The sequence below is a fragment of the Equus przewalskii genome, chromosome 8, assembly GCF_037783145.1.
Source record: "Equus przewalskii isolate Varuska chromosome 8, EquPr2, whole genome shotgun sequence".
In the NCBI taxonomy this organism is placed as follows: Eukaryota; Metazoa; Chordata; class Mammalia; order Perissodactyla; family Equidae; genus Equus; species Equus przewalskii.
Genome location: NC_091838.1, coordinates 76,589,789 through 76,612,685, shown reverse-complemented (window position 1 = coordinate 76,612,685; position 22,897 = coordinate 76,589,789). Strand labels below are relative to the sequence as shown.

Below are 22,897 nucleotides of genomic sequence, written 5' to 3'. Positions count from 1 at the left end.
AAATAAAGTATTGATTGATGGTATTCATGAGAGATTTCCATTGACGAAGCAATGTTCTGCTTTGTTAAATTTCTATTTCGTGTGTTGTTTGGTAGAAAAGAATTCTCTTAGGTCATTACTTCGCCTGCTTGTTCGTGGAGAAACCCTTTCTCTGAATCCAGAAAGGGACTTGTTTCTGTGACTCCAGTGCCTTGCGGGGTTCTGTCCTCACTGTCGCCAAGTCCTGTTGGCTTACTGCCTTTTTTTAATCTCCTCTTTCTGGTAGGGGAGTTTTGCTGTAAAGAGAAGGAGAAAAATGGGGTAGGGGAGAGTGGAGGTCAAGAGAAATTTTTGTCTTGAAATAATAGAATATAGAATACATTCTATTATTTATATATATTTATATTTATTTTATTATGTTATATAATATATAATAATATAAACATAATATTCTATTCTATTTACATTTATAAATATATATTTTTATATATATATTATATAATAGAATATAGGAGAAATAATAGAATGTGGAGAGCAATGGAGAGGGAAGAGCCGATGATCTGGAGAAAGAAGCACAAGTTACTTGACGTCGTTGGGGGGTGGGGTTGCCCTTGGTCCAGTGGCCTTCCAGGGTGAGGGCTGCAGGAGCAGGCGCTAAGGGTGCGTTGTCTTTAGAGAATTGAAAAGCAATAACAGTGATTAAATGTTGGTCTGTTTTTTTATTATCTCCATGAGCTGCCAATTCTAGACAATATCAGTGGTAAAAATACTGCACCGGGGTGGACCGCTTCTGCTGAAGCCCCCCTCCCACCGTCCGTGTCACCGCTCTGCCCACCTTCCTGCCGACCGGAGCGAGGCTGGCGGGTGGGCGAGGGTGCAGGCGGGTCGGCGGGTGTGATGGAGGAAGCCGGTGCAGGCCGTCTTCTGGCTGCTTCAAATGAAAGAGGAAGCAAGGTCAGCAGCTGAGAGTGAGCATGGGGGTGCGGAGAGAGGAAGAGGTCTGAAATATTTGTTCCCCGTCCCTGCGAGAGAGTCGGTGGCCTCAAGACCTTGTGTGATTGCTAGGCAGCGTTGCGTGCCTGTGAGGCTGTGATGGTGAGTGTTGGGGACCAGGCAGCGTGGCTGCAGGTCTTCAGCTGTCCAGCTGGTGGGTGATGAGGGTGCATGGTCGGCGGAGAGCTGGAGTGAGTCGGTGCCTGCTGGGTTCCCACTGCAGCATGGGCGTCACCTGCGTCTCCTATTTCATTCCAGCTTCTCCAAGGCCACTCAGCTTCACAGCACTTAGGGACTGGGGTTGGCAGTTTAACCTGGGTTTGTCTGGCTTCAAAGCCATTGTCCTTTCCGTCATACCAGGGTTTCTTCCAGTGTAAATTAAAACAAAACAAAAACAAAAAAACTCCTAGCTTTTAATCATTATTGGTTCCTAAATTTAATGTTCCTATATGTGCCTATAGTTATTTTATCAGACTCCAAAATGAGGGTTTTTGCTTCCATTCTGTCTTCCTGCCTCATGTAATGGGATGAACGTAATGGACTACTGGTAAATATTTGGGAACAGTGATAATGCTTTAAGTGGAAATTAAGTGGCTAAACAAGCAGCAGATTCCCATCCTTCCTGTTCTTAGTTCCTGTGCCAGCCAGTGAAAGGTGTTTTGGCTTTTGAGAAATGCTGTTTTGATCAATGTTCCCTTGCGCCTAATTGGAGGGCGTCCAGCTGGAATACCTAATTGCTGCCAGCGCAGTTCGTCCTTTGAAGGTTGGATTTAACTTTTCAAATTGCGTATTTGCTTTTCGCTTTGCCGTGTTGATGTTGGAATCTGGGCTGTTGTGTTGATCTCGGTAACCGGGAGGTCCATATTAGAGGCTGTTCGGGAGGACTGAGGTTTTAAAATAGTGAAGAAAGAATTTTCTGGCAACTAGGGCCACTCGAAGATAGAAGGGAGCTGCCTGGCCATGGAAGTGTCCACGAAAGGGACACAGTCTGTTGGAGGCTGGTGATTGCTCAGAAGGGCAGCCTTCAATGGGTCTGGCCCTGTGGTGTAGCGATTAAATTCAGCATGCTCCACTTTGGCAGCCCGGGTGCTGAACCTACACCATTTGCCAGCCATGCTGTGGCAGCAACCCACATATAAAGTGGAGGAAGATTGGCACAGATGTTGGCTCAGGGCTAACCTTCCTCAGCAAAAAAAAAAAAAAAAGAAGGCAGCCTTCAATATTTTTCTTTGGCAGTTGCAAGTAATCATTGTTTTGTGAACATGACATAACATTTTGCCTTTTTTTTTTTTTTTTTACAGAAAACACAGCCATCTTCATGTGTAAATGTTGCAACCTTTTCTCACCAAATCAGTCAGAACTCCTCTCCCATGTTTCTGAGAAGCACACAGAAGAAGGGGTTAATGTTGATGAGATCATCATCCCCCTTAGGCCTCTAAGTACTCCTGAACCCACCAACCCAAGCAAAACCGGAGATGGTAAGTGGACTGGAGTGCTGGATGAGGGGTGCCATGCCCACAGATGTGCCTGTTGGTGATGCTGCTGCTGCTGATTTGCTCTCAAATACTTTGATGCTTGGCTTCTATTTGGTGGGCATAGAAACCTAGAAAATCCAAATTTCCAACCCAGAAGTCACGATAGTTGTCCAATTGTAGGTCTGCTCACATAAGATCGTTCTTTGAATTTCTTGTACCTGGTCCCTGAAGGTGCTTCTTCAGTGCTTGGTTAGTAGATGGATGGATGGATCGATGGATGGCTGAAAGAAAGGAGGTGCAGCATCCACCAGTGTGAAAAGCCTGAGCTCGTTGTCAGACACGTGTGGGTTTAGCCCAGCTCTAGCACCTGCTGGCTGCATTTCCTGAATCAAATGATGTTAATTCTGGAAGCCTCACTTTGCTTACCTGCGAAATGAAGGCTAATAAGCCTGTTGCAAGGGGGGCTGTGAGGGTTAAGTCAAAGAATACATATACCTGCACACCTAGGGTGACCCCTGGCACAGAGAAGACAGTAAAGGGAAGCTGTTGTTATATCATACATGATTAATAAATAAGTATATATAATCTTAGAAACGGCATTTCTGAACTGATCACATAAGCCAGGAACAAGGACTCAAATTATAAAGCTTTGATTTGCACCAAATCCTTCAGGTTCACAGTCAGTGTGTGAAGTAAGATACATCTTGTCTCCGCATCCAGGCGTCTCCCACTGAACAGTATCAGATGCAGCAGGTGGATGGATTAGAGAAGCTGGCCGAGCACTGTAATTAGGTCCCCACAGACGAAGAAAATACATAGTGCAGCAGGAACAGCTGCAGACAAGAGTTAGAAAAAGCCCCCACAAAACTATTTTTATATGATGAGGAACAATGGCCAGTCTCCTGGGCGGAAGCACAATCTATGGCAGTCAGTGTCCTGTCGCAGGATTCATTAGCCACACTAATAATCCAATTGTTCTTTCCTGGGAATATTCAGACTGGCGTTTCTAAACAGGCTGGCTTATTGATCATCTGTCTGACACCGTTAACAAGGAGAGACTCCAGACAAAAAATGTTTTGGTTAATGAGTCCCTCTGGCCATTCCCAGGGTGCTCAGAGAAATGTGGAGGATTAAGTCGTTGAGAAGTTAGGAGAATCTGCTAGCTGCTGCCAGTGGTATAAGGTGAAAGCTGAGAAAACCCAGCACCTGGAACTAGTAATGCAAATGAGGAGGAGCAAGAAGTATTTGTATCACCGTCAGCATGGACTGCTGTTGGCGCTGTGTCTGTGGTGTTCCCGCCCCAGCCCAGGCCTTGTGCACAGATCTGTCCTCTCCCCACTCAGAGGAAGGCGGAGGTACATGAGAAGGTGCTCAGCATCACTAATCATCATGGAAATGCAAATCAAAACCACAGTGAGCTGTCACCTCACACCTGTTAGAATGTGTCAGTCACAGAGACAAGAGATAACAAGTGTTGGTGAGGATGTGGAGAAAAGGGAACCCTTGTGTGCTGTTGTGGGAATGTAAATAGGTACAGCCACAATGGAAAACAGTACGGAGGTTCCCCCCAAGATTAAAAATAGAACTATAATGTGATCTAGCAATCCCGCTTCTGGGCATGTGTCTGAAGGAAATGAGATCATTATCTCGAAGAGATATCTGCACTTCCATGTTAATTGCAGCATTATTCACAACAGACAAGATAAGTGTTCATTGACAGATGAATGGATACAGAAAATATGGTATACACACACACATGCACAATGGAACATAATTCAGGCATAAAAAAGAAGGAATTCTTGCCATTTGTGACATGGATGAACCTTGGAGACATTATGCTAAGTGAGATAAGCCAGACACAGAAAGACAAATACTGTTTGATCTTACTTATATGTGGAATCTAAAATAGCCAAATTCGTAGAACCAGAGAGTAAAACGGTGGTTGCTGGGGAGTGGGGTTCTAATGTACAGCGTGGTGATTATGGTTAATAATACAGTATTTTATACTTGAAATTTGCTACGAGTACGTCTGAAGTGTTCTTACCACTCACAAAAAGTGGTTATTATGTAAGGTAATGGATGTGTTAATTAACTTGATTGGGGTAAGCATTTCACATTGTACGTGTATATTAAATCATTGTATACTTTGTAAAACCATGTTGTACAATCTAAATATGTACAAATTTTATTTGTCAATCATGCCTCAATAAAGCTGGAAAAAAAAGAATCTGCCTAGTGCCAGGGGCCTCGAAGTTCAGCCATCTGTCCGTGTGCTGCCCAGTTCCGGGAGTGAGTAGGGCTCATCCTCCATGACCCGATTGGATGAGCATTGGTGACATCCACATTCCCCACGTCAACCTCCCTGCTGGACGGTTAAGATACCCGGGCTTGCCAAAGAGTGTAGCTTGACAGACAGATGGAACCAGAGCTATGTCAAAAAGTTTGCGTACCTGCTTCTGCATTGAACGTCTATAAACTCAGAAAAATGGCTAATCTCTTCTGTAAAATTCATATGGAGATGGAAGTCAAATGATTTAAACCTGTAAAGAACTTTGAGAAGGGCTATTAGAAAGCTTTTGATTCTATTTTTATTCAGCTTTGCTTATTAAGATTATTTTCCTACTAAAATGAAATGTAAATAAGATAAAATAATTTGGAGTTTCCAATTCATTTATAAATGATAAATGAGTGAATGATAAAGCAGATAAAATTTCACATGGAATTGTGTGTGTCCTTGTTTTATAAGGTACACATGTTCTGACTTCTACTCTTTCCTCCTCACTGACGTTAGTGAGGGACATCACTATCCGCTCAGGAAGTCATCCTGAACTGCTCTGTCTTCCTAGAGGTCCACTCTCCTTTTCCTCCCCTACGAAGAACCAGCCCACCCTGCCTGTCTCCTCCCTCTTTTCCCCAGTCTAGTAGCTCTGCCCAGGAAGCCCCTTGTAGGCGTTTTTGCCTGGCTCCCCCTCGCATGCTCCTAAGGCTCCTTCGGCTTGGGGTCGCTTCTAGGAACTCATCCCTCAGCCAGGTGGTTAGAGGCCCTTCTCTGGGCTCCTACAACCCCACGAACATGTTTCAGTTCTGTCCTTCCTGGTTGCGCTTTGGTCTCTGTCCCTTTCACTTGCTTCTCAGGGAATACCCGAGGAACGGGTTTGGGCTATGTCAGCTCATGTGTCCCAGGTCCTGGCACAGGGCCCAGCACGTGGTATGTCCCTTCGTGTGTGTCGACTGAACCAATCACCTTTTGTTGTTGTTTGTTTTCTTGCTGCTGGCCTTGCTACCGCTCTGTCTTCCAGAGGATGTGTTCCATCCCACCTGTCACTCCTCATTCAGGAAGCTGCAGGGGTCCTCCTCATCCAAACCAGAGCTCCCAGAACTCACTTGACCTGGGAACCGTTCTGACCAGCATAAGCCCTCTTACTTTCCCTGCCGTGGCTTTGGCATCACGAATTCATAGGTGGGGCCTGTTCTTCCTCCTCTCGTCCTGCAGGCCCCATTAATAGCCCAGGGGCTTCAGGCTTGCTGAGCAGGTTCTCTAGACCCCAGACCTTTCTTTCTCCTTCTTGCTGTTGCAGGTGAACTCATAGTTACAAAGCTCTCCTTTGCTCGTTCGTCTTTTGGTACTTCTCCTGGGCCAGGCACTGTGTGGGCAAACCCATCAAAGCAATTACTTTATTCCTTTGTACTTTCTCTTTTTTTTTCAATTATGAAAGTAATAACAGCTTGCTATAAAAAAGTTAAAACAATATTAAATGAGGAAGGCACATCTCCATAACTGTTTACCCAAGTTCCTCATTGGATGATCTTTACACCCTTGTAAAAAATCAGTTAACCATAGGGGCTGGCCCCGTGGCCGAGGGGTTAGGTTTGCGCTCTCTGCTGCAGGCGGCCCAGTGTTTTGTTGGTTCGAATCCTGGGCGCGGACATGGCACTGCTCATCAAACCAAGCTGAGGCAGCATCCCACATGCCACAACTAGAAGGACCCACAAAGAAGAATATACGACTATGTACCGGGGGGCTTTGGGGAGAAAAAGGAAAAAAATAAAATTTTTTAAAAAAAAATCAGTTAACCATAAATGTATAGGTAAAATTCTGGATTCTCAATTCTGTTCCATTAATCCATGTATATAATTAATCTATATATGACTGAGTGTCCTCAGTCATACCAGTAGAATACCGTATAGGTGACTGTAGCTTTGTAGTAAGTTTTGAAATCAGGAAATGTGACTCCTCTAACTTTGTTCTTCTTTTTCGAGATTGCTTTGGCTATTCAGGGTCTCTTGCAATTCTTTATGAGTTTTAGGATCAGCTTGTCTGTTTCTTCAAAAAAGTCTGTTGGACTTTTGATAAAGGCTGTGTTGAATCTATAGATCAGTTTGGGGACTATTGCCATCTTAATATTAGTAAGCCTTCCAATCCATGAACATGGGATGTCCTTCCATTTGTTTATGTCTTTAATTTCATTCAGCACTGTTTTATAGTTTTCAGTGTACAAGTCTTATACTTCCTTGGTTATTTTTATTCCTCAGTATTTTATTCTTTTGGATTCTACTGTAAATGGAAATAATTTTCTCAATTTCGTTTTCAGATTGTTCATTGCTAGTTTATAAGTACAACTGCTATTCATATATTGATCGTGTATCCTGCAACCTTGCTGAACTTGCTTATTAGATCTAATGTTTTTAGTGGATTCTTTAGGAGTCTGTCTCTATAAGATCTTGTCATCTGTAAATAGAGATAGTTTTACTTCTTCCTTTCCAATCCACTTCTTATTTAATTTTCTTACCTGATTGCCCTGGCTAGAAGCTCTGGCACAATGATGAATAGAAGTGATAAGAGTGGACATTCTGGTCTTGTTCCTGATCTTAGGGAGAAAGCATCCAGTCTTACACTGTTAAGTATGATGTTAGCTGTGGTGTTTTTTTGTAGATGCTCTTTTATCAGGTTAAGGAAGCTCCCTTCTCTTCTTAGTTTATTGGGTGTATTTATCATAAAAAGGTGTTGGATTTTGTCATATTTTTTGTGTGTCTGTTGAGATGACCATGTGTTTTTTTCTCCCCTTGATTCTATTAATATGATATATTACATGGATGGGTTTTCATATGTTGGGTCACCCTTCCATTCCTGGAATAAATCCTACTTGGTTGTTTTGTATAATCCTTTTAAAGTGGCGCTGGATTTGGCTTGCTAGTATTTTGATGAAGATATTTGTATTTATATTCAGAGATATTGGTCTAGGGTCTTTTCTCTGATGTTTTTGTCTGGTTTTGGAAGCAGGGTAATAATAGTGGCCTCGTAGAATAAGGCGGGAAGTGTCCCCTCCTCTTCTGTTTTTTGGAAGATTTTTAAAGTGTTGGTGTTTATTCTTAAATGTTTGGTAGAATTTACCAGTGAAGCCATTTAGTCCTGGGCTTTTTATTTTTGGTGGGAAGTGTTTTGATTACGTATTCAGTCTATTTGCTTGTTATAGATGTATTCACATTTCTCTATTTCTTCTTGAATTAGTTTCAGTAGTTTGTTTCTTTCTAGGACATTTTCCGTTTCATCAGAGTTATCTAATTTGTTGGCATACCATTCCATTCCCTTAGAATCTTTTGATTTTTGTAAGGTCAATGGTAATGGCCCCTCTTTTATTCTTGATTTTAGCAGTTGAGTCTTCTCTCTGTTTTTCTTGGTGAGTTTAGCTAAAAGTTTGTCTGTTTTGTTGAGTTCTCTTATGTTTTTCTGTATTTCATCTCTTTCCACTCTGATCTTTATACTATCTGTCCTTCTACTTGCTTTGCGCTTACTTTGCTTCTGTTTTTCAAGTTTCTTAAGTGGGAAGGGCTGGCTGTTGATTTGAGATCTTTCTTTTTTACTTAACATAGGTGTTTATAGCTGTAAATTACCCTCTAAGCACTGCTTTCACTGCACCCCGTAAATTTTGGTATGTTATGCATTTGTTTTGTTCATCTCAGTGTATTTTTAAATTTTCCTTATGACTTTTTCCTTGACTTATTAGTTATTTAGGAGTGCCATTTAATTTCTATACATTTGTGAATTTTCCAAATTTCTTTTTGTTCCTTCTAATTTCGATCCACATACTTTGTATGATTTCCATCCTTTTAAGTTCACTGAGTGCTGATTTGTGGCGTAACATGTTGTCCGTCTTGGAGAATACTCCACGTGCACTTTGAAGAATTGGTGCTCTGCTGTTCTTGGGTGGTGTGTTCTGTATATGTGTCTTAGGGCTTCTTGGTTTATAGCGTTATTCAGGTCTTCTATTTCCTTGCCAATACTCAGGTTTTATAAGTGAGGAATATGTGGCTCAGAGACCAGAGGAGTTCAGACAACATACTCAAGGCTACCTAATTAGTAAGCGGAAAAGTGGAATTTGGGCCCAGCTGGTCTGATGGTATTTGCATGTTTTTGTGATACTCTGAGTATAATCAGACTCTTACCGTGGAGCTACTTTATAAATTATTTTCCTTTATTAACTAATTTACTTTTGACTTAAGCTCTTCTTGAATACATTTTCTCTTTTTTATTTGTTGTATATACTGGAAGATTACTTACCTGTGTCGTTTAATTTTAAAAAGTGTTTCTTAAGACTTTAATTAAACTCACACTCTTAATATGAGAAAATTTCTTCAAAAATCTTTCATTAAGAACACTTAAGTCCCTTTTTTCTTTGTGCAAGCCCATAAAATTAGAGACTTGTAGAGGCTTAGTTTCTCTCTAATGATTTCCATTCAGGTTTAGCCTTCACAATTCCTTTTAAGTTGAGAGATACTTGAAATGGTTTAATTAAACCTTTAACTGAGTAGTAATTGATTTATTGTTTTGGTCTCCCTTTATAACATGAAGGTTCCTAAATCCTCTCGTTTATTTTATAGCCTTTTAATCTTTTTTGCTCACTTAGGAAGTGGTCTATAGAAGAACCTTTCATTTTTCTTCCTTCTTCCTAATCAACTCTTGGGCTGTGGTCCAAGAAAAAATTGCCAAATGGGCCCAGCTCATTCTCCCTCTCGTTTGTGTGTGTGAGTGTATGTATGAGAATGTGTGTGTGAGAGAGATTGTGTATGTGGGTGAGTGTGTGTGTGTGTGGTGGGGGAGTGTGTGTGTGTGTTCATGCTGCGCATTTGTTCATCCTGCTGGAGGTGGGGAGGTTGGCCTTGCTTGAGGAGGAATTTCCCTGGGGCTCCTGAGAGCCTTCTTTCGGCCTGTCATCTTCTTCCGCCTTTCAGACCTTCATTAGGAGCTCTTCTTTTCTTTTCATCTTTTCTCTCTTCCCCTCCCCTTCCCTCCTTCCATTTCTTTATTCAATAACTGTGCACCTGCTGTATGCCTGGGTGCTGTGCTGGGTGCTGAGAGTACAGGGCAGAGCCAGGCACTGTCCTGTTGCTTCTGCCCCCTGACTGCTGGGTGGCAGTCAGGCAAAGAGGCTATTTCAGTGCAGCAGGGAAGTGCTTCTCCAGGACTCAGTATGGGCTGCTAAAGATGGGGGACGCATCGTCTGGTTTGAGAGTCAAAGGAGGCTGCCCAGGGGAGGTTGGCATCCAAGTTTCAATATCTGTGTTGTCTCTTATGGGCCCTTATCATGAATAAAGTCATTTGGAGTGTATGTAAGTGTGTTGTGCTCACTGTTCTGGTAACCAGTGAAACCTCAGCCCCCTAATTGACTCTGGTAGGCAGCGTGTGGGTAGTGGAAAGAGCAGCCATCTTGGACTCAATATATTGACTCAGGTTTCAATCCTGGAGCTTTTATGTGATTGCCAGGGCTGCGGGTGGCACGTAGGGGGCTTTTGTGTAGATTATGAAAAGGTACCCCCATTCTGGGCTGATGAGTTAGGACCAGGCTTTCTGGGTGAATGTGCATGAAAGGCACTCAGAGCTGATGCCACCAGCACCAGAGAGCTCAGCGTGGCTCATGGGGCATGGTCCAGTGATTGGTGACCACCGCCATCTGTGGTCCCTCCTACGGGGCTCAGCCTGCACCACAGCTGCAGACGCCCTCCTGGTGGCTTAGGCAAGCAGCTTTTGTCATCTGTCAAAGGGAGATAAGTGGCTTTTTTTTTTTAAACAGATTCTGAGACAAGTGCATGTTAATACATAATGCCTTAGTACACGGTAAGCGCGCGAGGCAGTTAGTGGCCATCACAATTCCCGTCTGTCGTTCAGTTCAGGAGTCAGATCACGCTGAGGCTTGTAGTTGGGTGACACTAGCATCGTTTTCCTGCAGAACTTAGAGTAGCAGTTGAAATGTGTCATTTCTGTGCTCTGATAACTGACCTGACAGATGTGGCGTTCACTGACCCTGAGGCAAACAGATCTGGGTTCAGGTCCTGGCTCTGCCACTTATCAGTTCCGTGTCTTGGGGCAAATTGATTAATCTTCTTAAGGCTCAGTGTCCTCCTCTGTAGGATGGGAATATACTACTGCTTCCCTCCCTGAGATGTCCGTGCTCAGTGTTTATTAGTTGTTGCTGTTATTTATGTGGCGTTTCCACATTATTGCTGATAAAGCCGCAGGGAGGAGGCTGGGTGCCTGGCACTACAGGACTGGCTGTAGTCTGTCCTGCAAAGGGCATGCTGTGTTCCCGGAAACCTAAGAGGCTCCCGCTCCCTCATTTCTGGTAAATAATTCATTGCTTCCCCATTGCTTCCTGCGCTGGATGGATATAAATGTCAGGGAGATTGACAGGGCCCAACAATGTTAGTGTTTCCGGATGCTCCTAAATTCTCAAGTTGGTGTGACTAGAGATTGAGCTGCAGTCGAGCGCTGGAAGCCTGGTTCCATCTCTGGTCTTGAGCATAATGAAATTTGTGTGTCCCTGATTCCATACTGGCTTTCTTGCTGTGTGAAATATTTCCTAATGAAGATATCAGGGAAGAAGTGCAGTAATGAACAAGAATGTGTGTATGTTAAGGAATCGCATGATCTAACAGTGGATTGGCTGGGAAGCTAATAGTTCTGCAGAGAGGTGGTCCAAGTCAGAGTATTAGTGACTATGGCCATCGTAGTCAGCAGTTGCCTTTTATCCATCAACTCCACAGTACGGTGCTCAGCATTTGAATGGATTGCTTTTATTAATAGTGACTCTATAAAATAGAGTCAGTTTTGTGTTTATTTTTCATGTTAGGAACTGTGGCTCGGGGGAATTTGAACTCAGATTGGCCTAACTCCTAGCCGGTATTCTCTGCACTGCTCATGTTGACTCCATTAACGTTGTCGAGCGCCTGACCTGAGGGCTGCGTGACTCGGCAGAAAGATCTGGGCTGGGAAGAAGGAAACCTGGACCCTAGCTCAGCAAGCTCTGGGAAATGTGCAAGTCCCCAGACCTCTGGGACTTTCATTTCTTTTGCTCTTGAGGAAATTACGTTTGCTACATCCATCTCTTAAGGTTTTTACGAAGATAAAATGAGGTGATAGCTGGAAACGTGCTTCACAGCCTCCAGTGAAGTACAAATGAAGGGCTTATGCTATTAGATTTTTGATAATGTTGAGCTATTTTTTCCATAATGCTCATGTTATCTTTTGACTGAATTTAAAAACCCTTTGGCTGATTCTTTCTGTCCCTTGCTAGTTTTCGGCCCTGAATCTGCAAAGGCTGGTTCTCTGGCTGTGAGGAAATTGTCCCCAGACTGCGGTCTTGGGATGGAGTTGAGATGCCCTGTGGCTCACCCTGTTCTTCCTGTGGGAAAGCTTAGGACACAGGGAATGACGTGTTTTCCAAATGCTTCTTTTCCTATTTAAAAAAAAAAAACGAGTAAAGAAGACTATTTAGGTGATATAAACAAACGCTAACACGTCATGAAGTGGACAGTCTCCATTCGGAGAACTGCGGAATGGGGCAGAAGGCAAGGAGCTTTTATAAGATAAAGAATAAGGAACACGGAAGGAAGTGAATTGGTGGACTGGTAGACTACATTTCTGGTCAAACAGCATTTACAGGGATGCAAGTCACCTGAGTGTCAGTTTGCTGACATGGCATGCCAGGCAGGAGCGGCTCCATCTTGGGCCTAGAAATTTATTTCAACACTATCAGTAAGCAACTGATCAACATGTGTTTATTTATTAAGTATCTACTACATATCAGCTCTGCTCGAGACCCTGTGGGACCCGGGGATTAAAAGGCAGCTGAAACCTCAGTGTGCTTACTGTACGGTGGGGAAAAAGAGAAACACACAGTCAGGAAATGGGTCTGCGAGCCTGCACGCCACGTGTGTGCCTCACACTGTGAATGCCAGACAAGCTGAGCAGGCGGCTGAGCTTCTCAACAGCTGGGATGGCCTCACAGAGGAGGTACCGACATTTGAACTGGGCCTGAAGTGTTAGGATTCGAGTTGGGGTTTGGGGTCTGACTGGGGATGCAGGAGGTAGTCACAGGCAGGAGGAGGAGTACAGATAAGAAAATGGAGACAGGGAGGATCTGTGCGTGTTTAGGGAAGTCTAGAACATCATACACAGCAGTTGAGAAAGTGGGGGTGGGCTCTGTGTGTGAGAATAAACGTGTGTATGTGTGTGTTCGTGTGCACTCAGGGTTGAACCACATGATCAAGGCCTAGAAAGCCAGGTCTGAGAGTTGTGGGACAAAGTCATCCAGAATAATGGAAGGTTCTAGAGGTAGGGAATGTCCCGTGAGACAAGAGATGGAGGCAGAGAAGCACTGGAGCAGAAGACTGGAATCTGGAGACTGTGTGGGGGATCTAGGTGACAAAGGTGCCACGAGAATGGAGAGGGAATTCACTGGGCAGACGTCTTTGGAACAAACACCATCGAGTTCAGCGACAGGCTGAATAGAGGAATTTAGGGAGGAGCAAGAGGAATTGGAGGTAGCTCCGCTAAAATGTTTGGATTTAGAGGGTGCAAGGTTTTCCCTGCCCAGTTCCAAGATTCTTTGCTTTTCTATAAAATGTGGGTAGTTGACAGCAGCAACTCGTTTTCAGTGCTTAAATTATTCCAAGTTCATTTATGAATATTTCATTTTTAGCTAACTAATTGGTCTTGAGGATCTGAATTATGGATGGAGCAGGATGTAAGATTAGTTTTGTCACCGTTGTGTTAGAGGCTTTCCAGAGCTTTCAGGGCCCATTTTCTGTTTCTTCCTCGATGGTTAGGTTGCACACTGCTTGTCAGTTTAATTCACCAAGATTTATTGGGTGCCCGCTGTGCAGGATACCAGGTCAGGTGCTGGGGGTGGATAAAAGATAATCAGGGCAAGGACTGTGCTCCAGGGATCCCCAGTCTCTGGGAAGAGAGACACCCAGATAACTCCCGTGTCTGGCTGACTGTGCTGTGCTCTTACTGTGCAGCAAGTGCTGTATCTCCTGCACCGTGGACACTGTGGGTGCTGTCGTATGCTCTGTGCAGAAAGTGCTGGGTTCCCTGATGCAATGAGTTTGCTTCAGCAACTTAAGTGCCCAGTTCTCCACAACACTGCTATGCCTGCCCAAGGTTGCTGACACCAGCCACAAATTTGGGGGTTTCCAGGGCCACCCCCACTTCTGACCATCTAGCTACAACTTTGGGGGTCCCATGGACTCCATCAGGTTTGATCATTTGCTGGAGTGACTCACAGAACTCAGGAAAGTGCTGTACTCATGATTACAATCCTGTTATACGAAAAGGGTACAAACGAAGGGAGAGATGCCTGGGTGAGGTCTGGGACTGGGAAGGTTCCGGACTTGGAGCTCTCGGTCCTCCCGCTAACCCTGAGGAGGCGTGGGCAGTGTTGCCTCCTTCCAGCTGTGTCCTATGATGGGACTCCAGCATTTCCAACCAGGGACGCTCACCCGAGCCTTTGGTGTCCAGAGTTCTAATGGGGGCTCGATGACATCCTGCCCACGTGGCTGGCCTTCCGTCTCCACACCTGCTGGAGGATCGGGCTAACACCTCCAGTCTCCATTCCCTCGGGAGGTCAGAACTGATGTGACGTGTTCCAGAGCCCCCGTCATAAATCCCACTGTTAGACTGTGCAGCGGCCAGAGTCCCCACACAAACAGATGCTCCCATAATTCAGGGGACTTAGAGGTCACCCCCAGGCTCCGAGGGCAGAGGTCAGGCCTCTCCCTGGGTAAAGTTCCTTCTCCTCATGGAGCATTTCGGAGGAGCAGCTTGTCCTCTCGGCCAGGGTGCCACAGGCTTCCATAAACTGTTATGCAACACACAGCTCAGCTGGCGTGACATGCGGTGGGCGTTTTATAGCCTCTCCACTAATTCTGTTTCTCTGACTATTAATTGCTGCTTCAGGAGGTTGTACAAGTACATGCTGTTGTAAAGAATAATAAGGAGAGAAGTTTTAATGACTTTGAGGTAAACCATTTGTCCTTACTCTGTATGTTCCATTCCTTACCTCCCCCTCCAGCCTCCCATACACATCGGCTGGGCCTTGTGTCAGCACAGCTTTTGTTCTCTTTGGTGACATCCAGTGCAGGAAAAGGGCTTGAAGGGCCTCGTGCCTCTTGTTCGTTTTAGCTGACGTCTCTCCGTTTGCCTTCCTGTTGTTAAGTACTTTTTCCTCTCCTGTCCCCCCACCGTCCCCACCAAACCCGGGGAGGTGGAGGAAAGGCAGTGGCTGTGTTGGCCGCCCTGGCTGAGGAAGGCTCCGGTTTGGATCTCTCAGTCAAGGGTGACCCACCCTTGGCACTGGAGCTCAGCAGAAGCTCTGCTCCCACGAGGGCCCCTCTTTCCCAGCTCCTCCCCCATTTTGGTGCCCCATCTCCCTGAGTTCTTGGGGGCCCCTGTGCCGAAACAGACTCCTTTGTCCAGGACCCACGTTGTCATGCTGCTCTTTCCCTATAGACCTCTGCTCCAGAACCGTCTTGCCTCCTCTGCCCCTGTGGCCTGCTTGACCGACTGGGGAGCACAAGTGACCTACCCAGAGCTTCGTCACAGTGGTCGCAGTGGGCGTTGTGGCTGATGCTTTCCTGTGCAGGGCTGTAGCCTTAGAGAGCAGGGAGGGACCTTAAGACATCATAAGTCTGCAGATGACCGTTCCCCCCAGATGGGGCTGGACCCAGGACCCCTCCTCTACCCTATCTGATGTTCAGATTCCGAGGACTGCCGAAATGCCATCCCTCAGCCAGACGAGCCACTGGTGTTGGGGATGGTGGCCAGGCTGTGCCGGCTCCCTCCCTGGCCTCTCTTGGGGTTCCTCTCAAGTCACGTCACCTGAGGCCATGCCACTCCACCTTCACACGACAGCGCCATGCTCCTGACCCCGCTCACCCCTTTTAATTCCCACCTTCATTCTGGAGATGAGTGCCTTAAAAATGAAGGCTAATTAAGCAGAAACTTGCTCGCAAGGCTCTGATCGTGACATTTAAAATCACGAGGTCGCTAGGAAACTTGAAAAATATTGTTATCGTCTTCAGTCCTATAATTTGCGGCTTTAGATTGTAATTATTTTTCTCTTTTTCATCAGAACAATTTGCCTCTAATAATTATGATGCCTTGAAATAATCTGAATAGTTGTGTAACTCATTAAGAGCATGAAAAGCTAAGCAGCCTTTGAGCAGCCTTTGTAAAGACGTCCGTAAGCGGTTCCTGTGAACTGGATTTAAGCAGAGATGCTGGTTAACGAGAAGCATGATTTGCGAACTGGAGGCCAACGGTCACAACTTAAAATTCTCTCCACTTTACAAAAGAAGAATCTGCAAAGGTTCTGATAAAATGATACTTTAAAATCAGATATTACAAAATCGATTGTACGTTAGCATATAGACGCAGAGATATTAGCACTCAAGATATTGTTTGCAGCTGTTAATTTCTGGAACTGCTTCAAGCTTTTTGTTTTTAATAAAACACGAAACCAAACATATTCCCACACTTGGGAGTTGCCCCACATTGTCACCTCGTGTGACCACACCGTGTCTTCCTGTTTCCTTGACAGAGTTTTCCGTCATGAAGAGGAAGAGAGGCAGGCCTAAGGGGTCCACGAAGAAGTCCAGCGCCGAAGAGGAGCTGGCGGAAAGCCTCGTCAGCCCGGGCGAGGACAGCCCGCTGGCCCCCGAGGAGGGGAGCAGCCCGGCTCCCAGCAGCCTGGAGTGCAGCAAGTGCTGCCGGAAGTTCTCCAACATGCGGCAGCTGAGGAAGCACATCTGCATCATCGTGCTGAATCTGGGCGAGGAGGACGGGGAAGCAGGTAAAGGCTGCCGAGGGCCCAGCGTGTGCGTTTCCCATACGGAGACGCAGCTGCTCCTCTCAGTTTCTAGTGGTTCCGTTCTTTCTTGGAAATACACATATTTATACAGGTCTCACCCATCTGGAAAGGTGTATGTTTTTGTAATGATTTCTGACTATTTCTGTAAGTAAGCTTTGAGTCGAATGTGTCCTCTGGTAGTTGATGGCCGTGGAGTGCAAGTTGCCGGGTACTTTAGTAGATGCTCTGGGGGTTGGTTCCAGAGAGGAGAAAACACAGTCTCTGCCTTTGGGGAGCTTACATTCTGGGTGGGATGATGAGATTTTAAAACGTGAAATGTTAAAGGATAGTAAACGGTCAGCAGGAGACAGCGTTCTGCTGGAAGTCAGGAGTGAGCCCGGTGTCACCCTTTAGGTGGCATTTGGTTTATTGATTTGTTTATTTTTTCCTGAGGAAGGTTCACTCTGAGGTAACATCTATGTCCAATCTTCCCCTCCTTTTTTTCCCCTGAGGAAGATTCGCTCTGAGCTAACGTCTGTGCAAGTCTTCCTCTACTTTTCATGTGGCTCACTGCCACAGCATGGCTGATGAGTGGTGTAGGTCCATGCCTGGGATCCAAACCCATGAACCTGGGCTGCTGAAGCGGAGCATGCTGGACTTAACTACTATGCCATAGGGCCAACCCCGGTATTTGTTTTAAGGGAAACAGGATGTCTTAATGGATGGGTGGGGCTGTGTGAGCAGAAGTGTGGACCTTAGGATGCTCATGGCACCTGTGAGGGACCTTGATGAGCTAGCAGTGGCTGAGGACTAGATTGTGGCAGGTTTTCTTGAAGAAAATAAAGAATATTGAGTGTTCCCTCCACATAAGTTCTTGGCTGAGCTTCACCTCTGAAGCAGCTTCTGAAAGAGATAGAAGGGCTGTGACTGTGAGCCAGGATGAAGTCGCTGTGGTTAGTGTATCTCATAGATGACCTCCTAGGAGGACTCAAACAGCCAAACTGTACTGGAGAGGTGAGGACCTCTCCTGTGGGTTCTGTTCTTGCACCACTTTTTTTTTTTTTTTTTTTGTGCTGAGGAAGATTCACCCTGAACTAACATCTGTGCCAGTCTTCCTCTGTTATGCATGTGGGTTGCCGCCACAGCATGGCCACCAACAAGTGGTATAGGTCCACGTCCGGGAACTGAACCTGAGCTGCTGAAGCGGAACGTGCTGAACTTAACCATTTGGCCATGGGGCTGGCCCCTCTTGCACCATTTTTGAAATCTTCAAACTATACCTAAGAATTTAAGAAGCTTTGTACCGTGCTAAGCATGTTATGTGGGAGACAGTTCTGGTTAAGGACATAGGCTCTGGAGTATGGCTGCCTGGGTTTGAATCCCACCAGCTCCAGCACTTACTGACTTCTTTCTCCCTCAGTTTCCTCATCTGTAAAGTGGGAATAAGAAAGAGTACTATCTCATATGGTTGCTTTGAGGATTAAATGAGGCAGGACTTGACAAGTGCCTAGAATAGTACCTACCGTATCAAAAGCGCCCAGTAAATGTTAGCTGTTCCTGTTATTCATAGCGATATGGAAACAGGACTGTTGCCATCCTTCCTTTTTCATGGATAAGGGCATGCAGACACTGAGAAATTAAGCAGTTTGTCCAGGGTCCTTTAATGAGCAAGGGAACCTGGCCTTTGAACCCCGGTTCTGAAGTCCTTTCTATATCATCTCCCAGCAGTGAAACAAGATCCTTGGGGCGCAAAATCCCAGCACAGATTGGGTGAATTATTGAGTAATCTGTCACCCAGTATTTACCAGGCATCTAGGTTGGTGGCCAAGGCTCAGTGTCAACATCTGTGCAAATTGAAGAGAGTATAAACTGCAGTTCTTGCCCTGGAAGAACTCCTCGCCAGGTGACTGTGTGAACCCTTACTAGACTGCACGGGCTAGTGCAGAGAGTGGGCGAGGGTTCACACAAGCCAAGTCAGCGGGAGGGCAGCCGTCTCCATCCCGAGCGGGAGCAATCGTGGTGAGAGTCAGGGAGGCAGGGGGGATGTGACTTCAGAGGAGCCGACATCTGATTTCAGAGCCTAATGGCCTTTTGGCAAATAAAGTTCATTTTGGAAATGAAATGGTTGGGGGAGGAAGAATTAGAACATACGTCCCCTGCAGCCCTAAGTTCCAGTGGGTTTGTTAACCACGGGACCCGGAATGGAGTCGTTTTCCCTCACTCTCTTGCTTCTTCTCTCTCTCTCACACACAAACACACACATGCACACACCCCGTTACTCTCGTTTTCTTGCACAGATAGTTGAGGGTGCTTGCGTTTTGATCAGAGAGCCCGGCTCCAGCCATCAGGGCGGCTGTTTGTCCCTCCCTGAGTCCTGAGCATCTGAGTCTCTGATCACGCAGCGCTGTCTTCGTGAGTATCTGTGTGGTTTTTGTGCCTTCACAGGATTCCTGCCAGGCTCCTTCTGAGAGACTCCTGGGCTTTCTGCACGATTTTGGTTAGACGTTAGGGATTTGGCTGTTTTGCAAAACGTTCCTGCTTCTTCTTCCTCCAGACCTCAGGCCTGGATCTCACGTGGCAGCCGCCTGAGAAGTTCAGTCATGCTGGTGGAGGTTCCCCAGTCTGCACTGCCCGCAGGGTTTTCTTCCTGAAACACAGTTCTTCAGTGTCTCCCCCTGGTAGGGAAGTGCCAGCGCCTCACCTGGGTATCCAGGCCCCTACCCAAAGGATCTTTCCGTGGAGCTCTGTGGCATCATTTTTCCATGCTGAATAATATTCCGTTGTTCGTATCAACCATGGTACAACTGATGAAATTTAGGTTATTTCCAATTTTTGCTGTTATAAATATTGCTTTAATAAATATTCCTGTGTGTGTACATATGTGGGTACATATGTGTATGTGTTATGTGTGTGTATATATGTGTGTGTATGTGGGTATACATATATATATATGTGTGTGTGTGTAGACTTGTATTATTTTTATAAGATAAATTTCTGAAGTGAAACTCTTGGGTCAGAAGTATCTTACATATTGCAAAATTCTCCCCAGGAAGCTAACACTACTTTCGGTTCCAGAAGTGTCTGAGAGTGCCTATTGGATATTATCATTTTTGTTTGTTTTCTTTTCTTTCTTTCTTTTCTTTTGAGGAAGATTGGGCCTGAGCTAACATCTGTGCCCATCTTCCCCTACTTTATACATGGGATGCCTGCCACAGCATGGCTTGATAAGCAGTGCATAGGTCCACACCCAGGATCCAAACCAGCGAACCCTGGGCTGCCGAAGCAGAGAGCACGAACTGAACCGCTGCACCACCAGGCTGGCCCCAGTTTATTTTCTTTTTTAATACCTGTAATGATATAGAAAATACTAAGAAAAAAGTAAAAATAATCCAGAATTTCACTGCCAGGGTATAATGACTATTATACTGTAGAAAAGAGAGAAGAGAGATCCTGCTTCCTTCTGTGTGCACACACAAACGGTTTTCAGAAATGGGGTCCTCTGCAATGTTCCATGATCTTTGTTCACTCACAAATGTAGCAGATACATTTCTCATGTCCATCTTTTTTATTTAACAAGCTGTTTTGTAACACTTTCTATGTTGCAGATACTCTTCTCAGCATTTTGCAACTATTAGCTCATTTAATTTTTGTAGCAGCCTTAAGAAGTAGGCACTGTGATTAGTCCCATTTTGCAGAAGAGGAAACTAAGGCACGGAGAGGCTGAGGAGTTTGCTTAGATCACACAGCCTGTAGGTGGTGGAGCTGGACTCTGAACCAACCACTGTCTGGCTGTAGAGTCTGTGATTTTGACTGCTGTGCTATGCTTCCTGACCAAGAAGAATCAGTAAATGTAGACTTTTGTCATTTTTAAAGGCCACACGACATTTCATTCTATGTATGGGCCATAAATTTTCCTTCATTGGTTTCCTGTTGATTGAAGTCGAGGATTGTTTTTAATGATTCTCCCTGATTTAAAAAAACCCAAACAGGTAAACGGTATTGAGTGTGCATTTTAGTTTTATTATTATTATATTTGCGCTTATGCCATTATGACCTTAGGTAAGTACCTAGTAGTGTCATTGCTGGGTTAATAGGTGTATTTTATATTTTGAGACATGCTCGTGTTGTCAGACTACCCCGTCGTTGCTATCTGTCAATTATTTTTCTGATACTGGCTGTGTCCTCATATCTCCCTTTATCCTGGGATGTGTCAGGTTGCCAAGCTCTTACATGAATGGTGTTCTTTAATTATTTTAATTTGCATCTCCTTGCTCACTAGGGGTTCGTCTTGTTACAGATTTCTAGGGATTTTTCTGTGTGTGGTTTGGAGTGTTCCTCATTCATCCCCTTTACTCCTTGTGCTGTCAGATTGCCACATATGCTGAAAATATTTTCCACAGTTGATCATTTGTCTTTTAATTTAATTTGTAGATTTGCTTTTTTTTTTCTTTTGTATTTTACTAGAGTTTTAAATATCTGTATTGCCACTGCTGTCAAATGTTCCTTTTAAGTTTCCTTCCCTTTTTATCTTAGCTTAGCACACTTACCTCTACCCCAAAATAATAAAAAACATGCTTCTATGTATTTTTCTATTATTTATATGGTTTCATTTTTTACCTATATCTTTGATCCATCTGGAAATTGTATCTTTGTGAAAGTTGTAAAGTAAGACAGTTCTATACATTTGATCAATAAATGTGGGCAAAGGAGTTATCTTAGTACTTGCAATTTGGTAGATAAAATATTTCAAATCATAATGTCCACAGAGAAAATAGTAAGGGTCTGGTTCAAAGTCTAAGAAACCCTTTAAAAAGTAAAACTTCGTATTTTGAAAATAGTTATGGATTCACAGGAAGTTGCAAAGATCATGTAGGGAGGTCTCGTGCCCTTTGCCCCTTTTCCCCCAATGGATGCATCTTACGTAACAGTAGCAGGATATGGAAATCAGGATGTCGACAGTGAGAGGGCATGTGTGGGCATGTGTGTGTAGTGCTGTCCTTTATCTCACGTGTAGATTTGTGCAGCCGCCACCACAGTCCGGAGACTGAAATGTTCCATCGCCACAGAGATCTCCCCGCTGCTCCCGCTTCCTAGTCACCCCCAACCCACCCCCGGCAACCACGGGTCTGTTCTCCCATTCTGTAATTTTGTCATTTCCAGAATGTTGTATCAACAATCACACAGTATGTGATCTTTTAAGATTGACTTGGAGAACCCCATTTTTAGCCCCAAGTTCATAATTTTATAGTTGAGGAAGTCGAGATCCAGAAATGATGATTATCCAGGGTCACACAACTTGTCTGAGGTGGGGTCGGGGTACCATTCCATGTCTCCCTACCCCTGCCCTGTGGCCCAGCCCGCTCTACCACGTTTGTGTCTTAAAACCGGTCTGATTTCTATTTTGTGGAAGTCAATTTTGTTCATTTCAGTGTCCCCCGTCAGCTTTTTCTCTAATCTATAAGAAATGAAAGTGCCACCCCGTGTGGTCCCAATGTTTGTTTTCTCCTCTGTAATTAATTAGGCTCTTCTGCAGTGGCAGACAGGCACAGTCATTTCTAATAAGATTATCAGCTTCCGCCAGTAATGAGCTGTATAGAAAAGGGCCTCGTGTTCCATTGATTTGAATGACTTAAATGGACTTTAATTTAACAAATACCAAATGGAAAGGTAGAAGCTTTGGGTGTTTTTTCCTTCCTGGCTACTGTAGGAGCCTCTAAAATATGCAGAAATGACCTTCTACCCAGCTGCCTTGTGGCTGACGTCCGTGTGGTTGCTCCACGTTCCCTGGTTTGCCAAGCACAGTATTACAGTTTGGAAAATTCCAGCATAATTGTTGTAATACACGCTCTGTGAAGAGCAGTTTAGTGACATTTCAAGTAATTGACCTTGACTTTTTAGCTTGTTAAAGCAATTAGAAGAAAACAAAATAAGCTTTTTCCCCATACCAAACCATGGCAAGTTAAAATAACACTTTTGATATGTGTTCAACATTTATTTATTGTATTCTGAATAGTAAAAGAATAGTAAAAGAAACCAGGGAAAGAGATTTTTTTTTTTAATGCCATTCTGCGGAACAGCTGGTGTTTTTGAAAGACATTTTGCAGCCTACAAAAATCAGTATGTCAACTTTAAAAAAGTGACTTATGAACCTTTCAAAGCTTGTTATTTCTGGGGTCATTTTATATAAGGGGAGTGGCAAAAATTTGATCTCATTCTTGTTAAATCCTTCCTAAGGAAGACACGGCATTTCTTTTAAGATCTTACTTAAGATGCACCTATAATCTTCATGAAGATTTTTTTCAACAACAGTTAAGTGCCATCTCG

The 22,897-nt window shown here is 44.5% G+C and overlaps 1 protein-coding gene across 9 annotated transcripts in view; it reads left to right on the top strand.

Annotated features, from left to right (window-relative positions):
* Window positions 1-22,897, top strand: part of ZFAT (zinc finger and AT-hook domain containing) — a 204,693-nt gene that overhangs the window by 29,493 nt on the left and 152,303 nt on the right. For 7 of the 9 annotated variants that reach the window (XR_011543242.1, XR_011543241.1, XR_011543240.1 and 4 more), the window contains exons 2-3: window positions 2,274-2,450; window positions 16,325-16,576. Coding sequence is in view for 6 of the 9 variants with exons in the window: in XM_008518448.2 (XP_008516670.2) it covers window positions 2,274-2,450; window positions 16,325-16,576 (429 nt within the window). In the remaining 3 variants the exon portion in view is untranslated. Of the gene's footprint in view, window positions 1-925; window positions 1,075-2,273; window positions 2,451-16,324; window positions 16,577-22,897 lie in introns of those variants that run through there. The other 2 variants (XM_008518449.2, XM_070631000.1) reach the window with 2 other exon arrangements.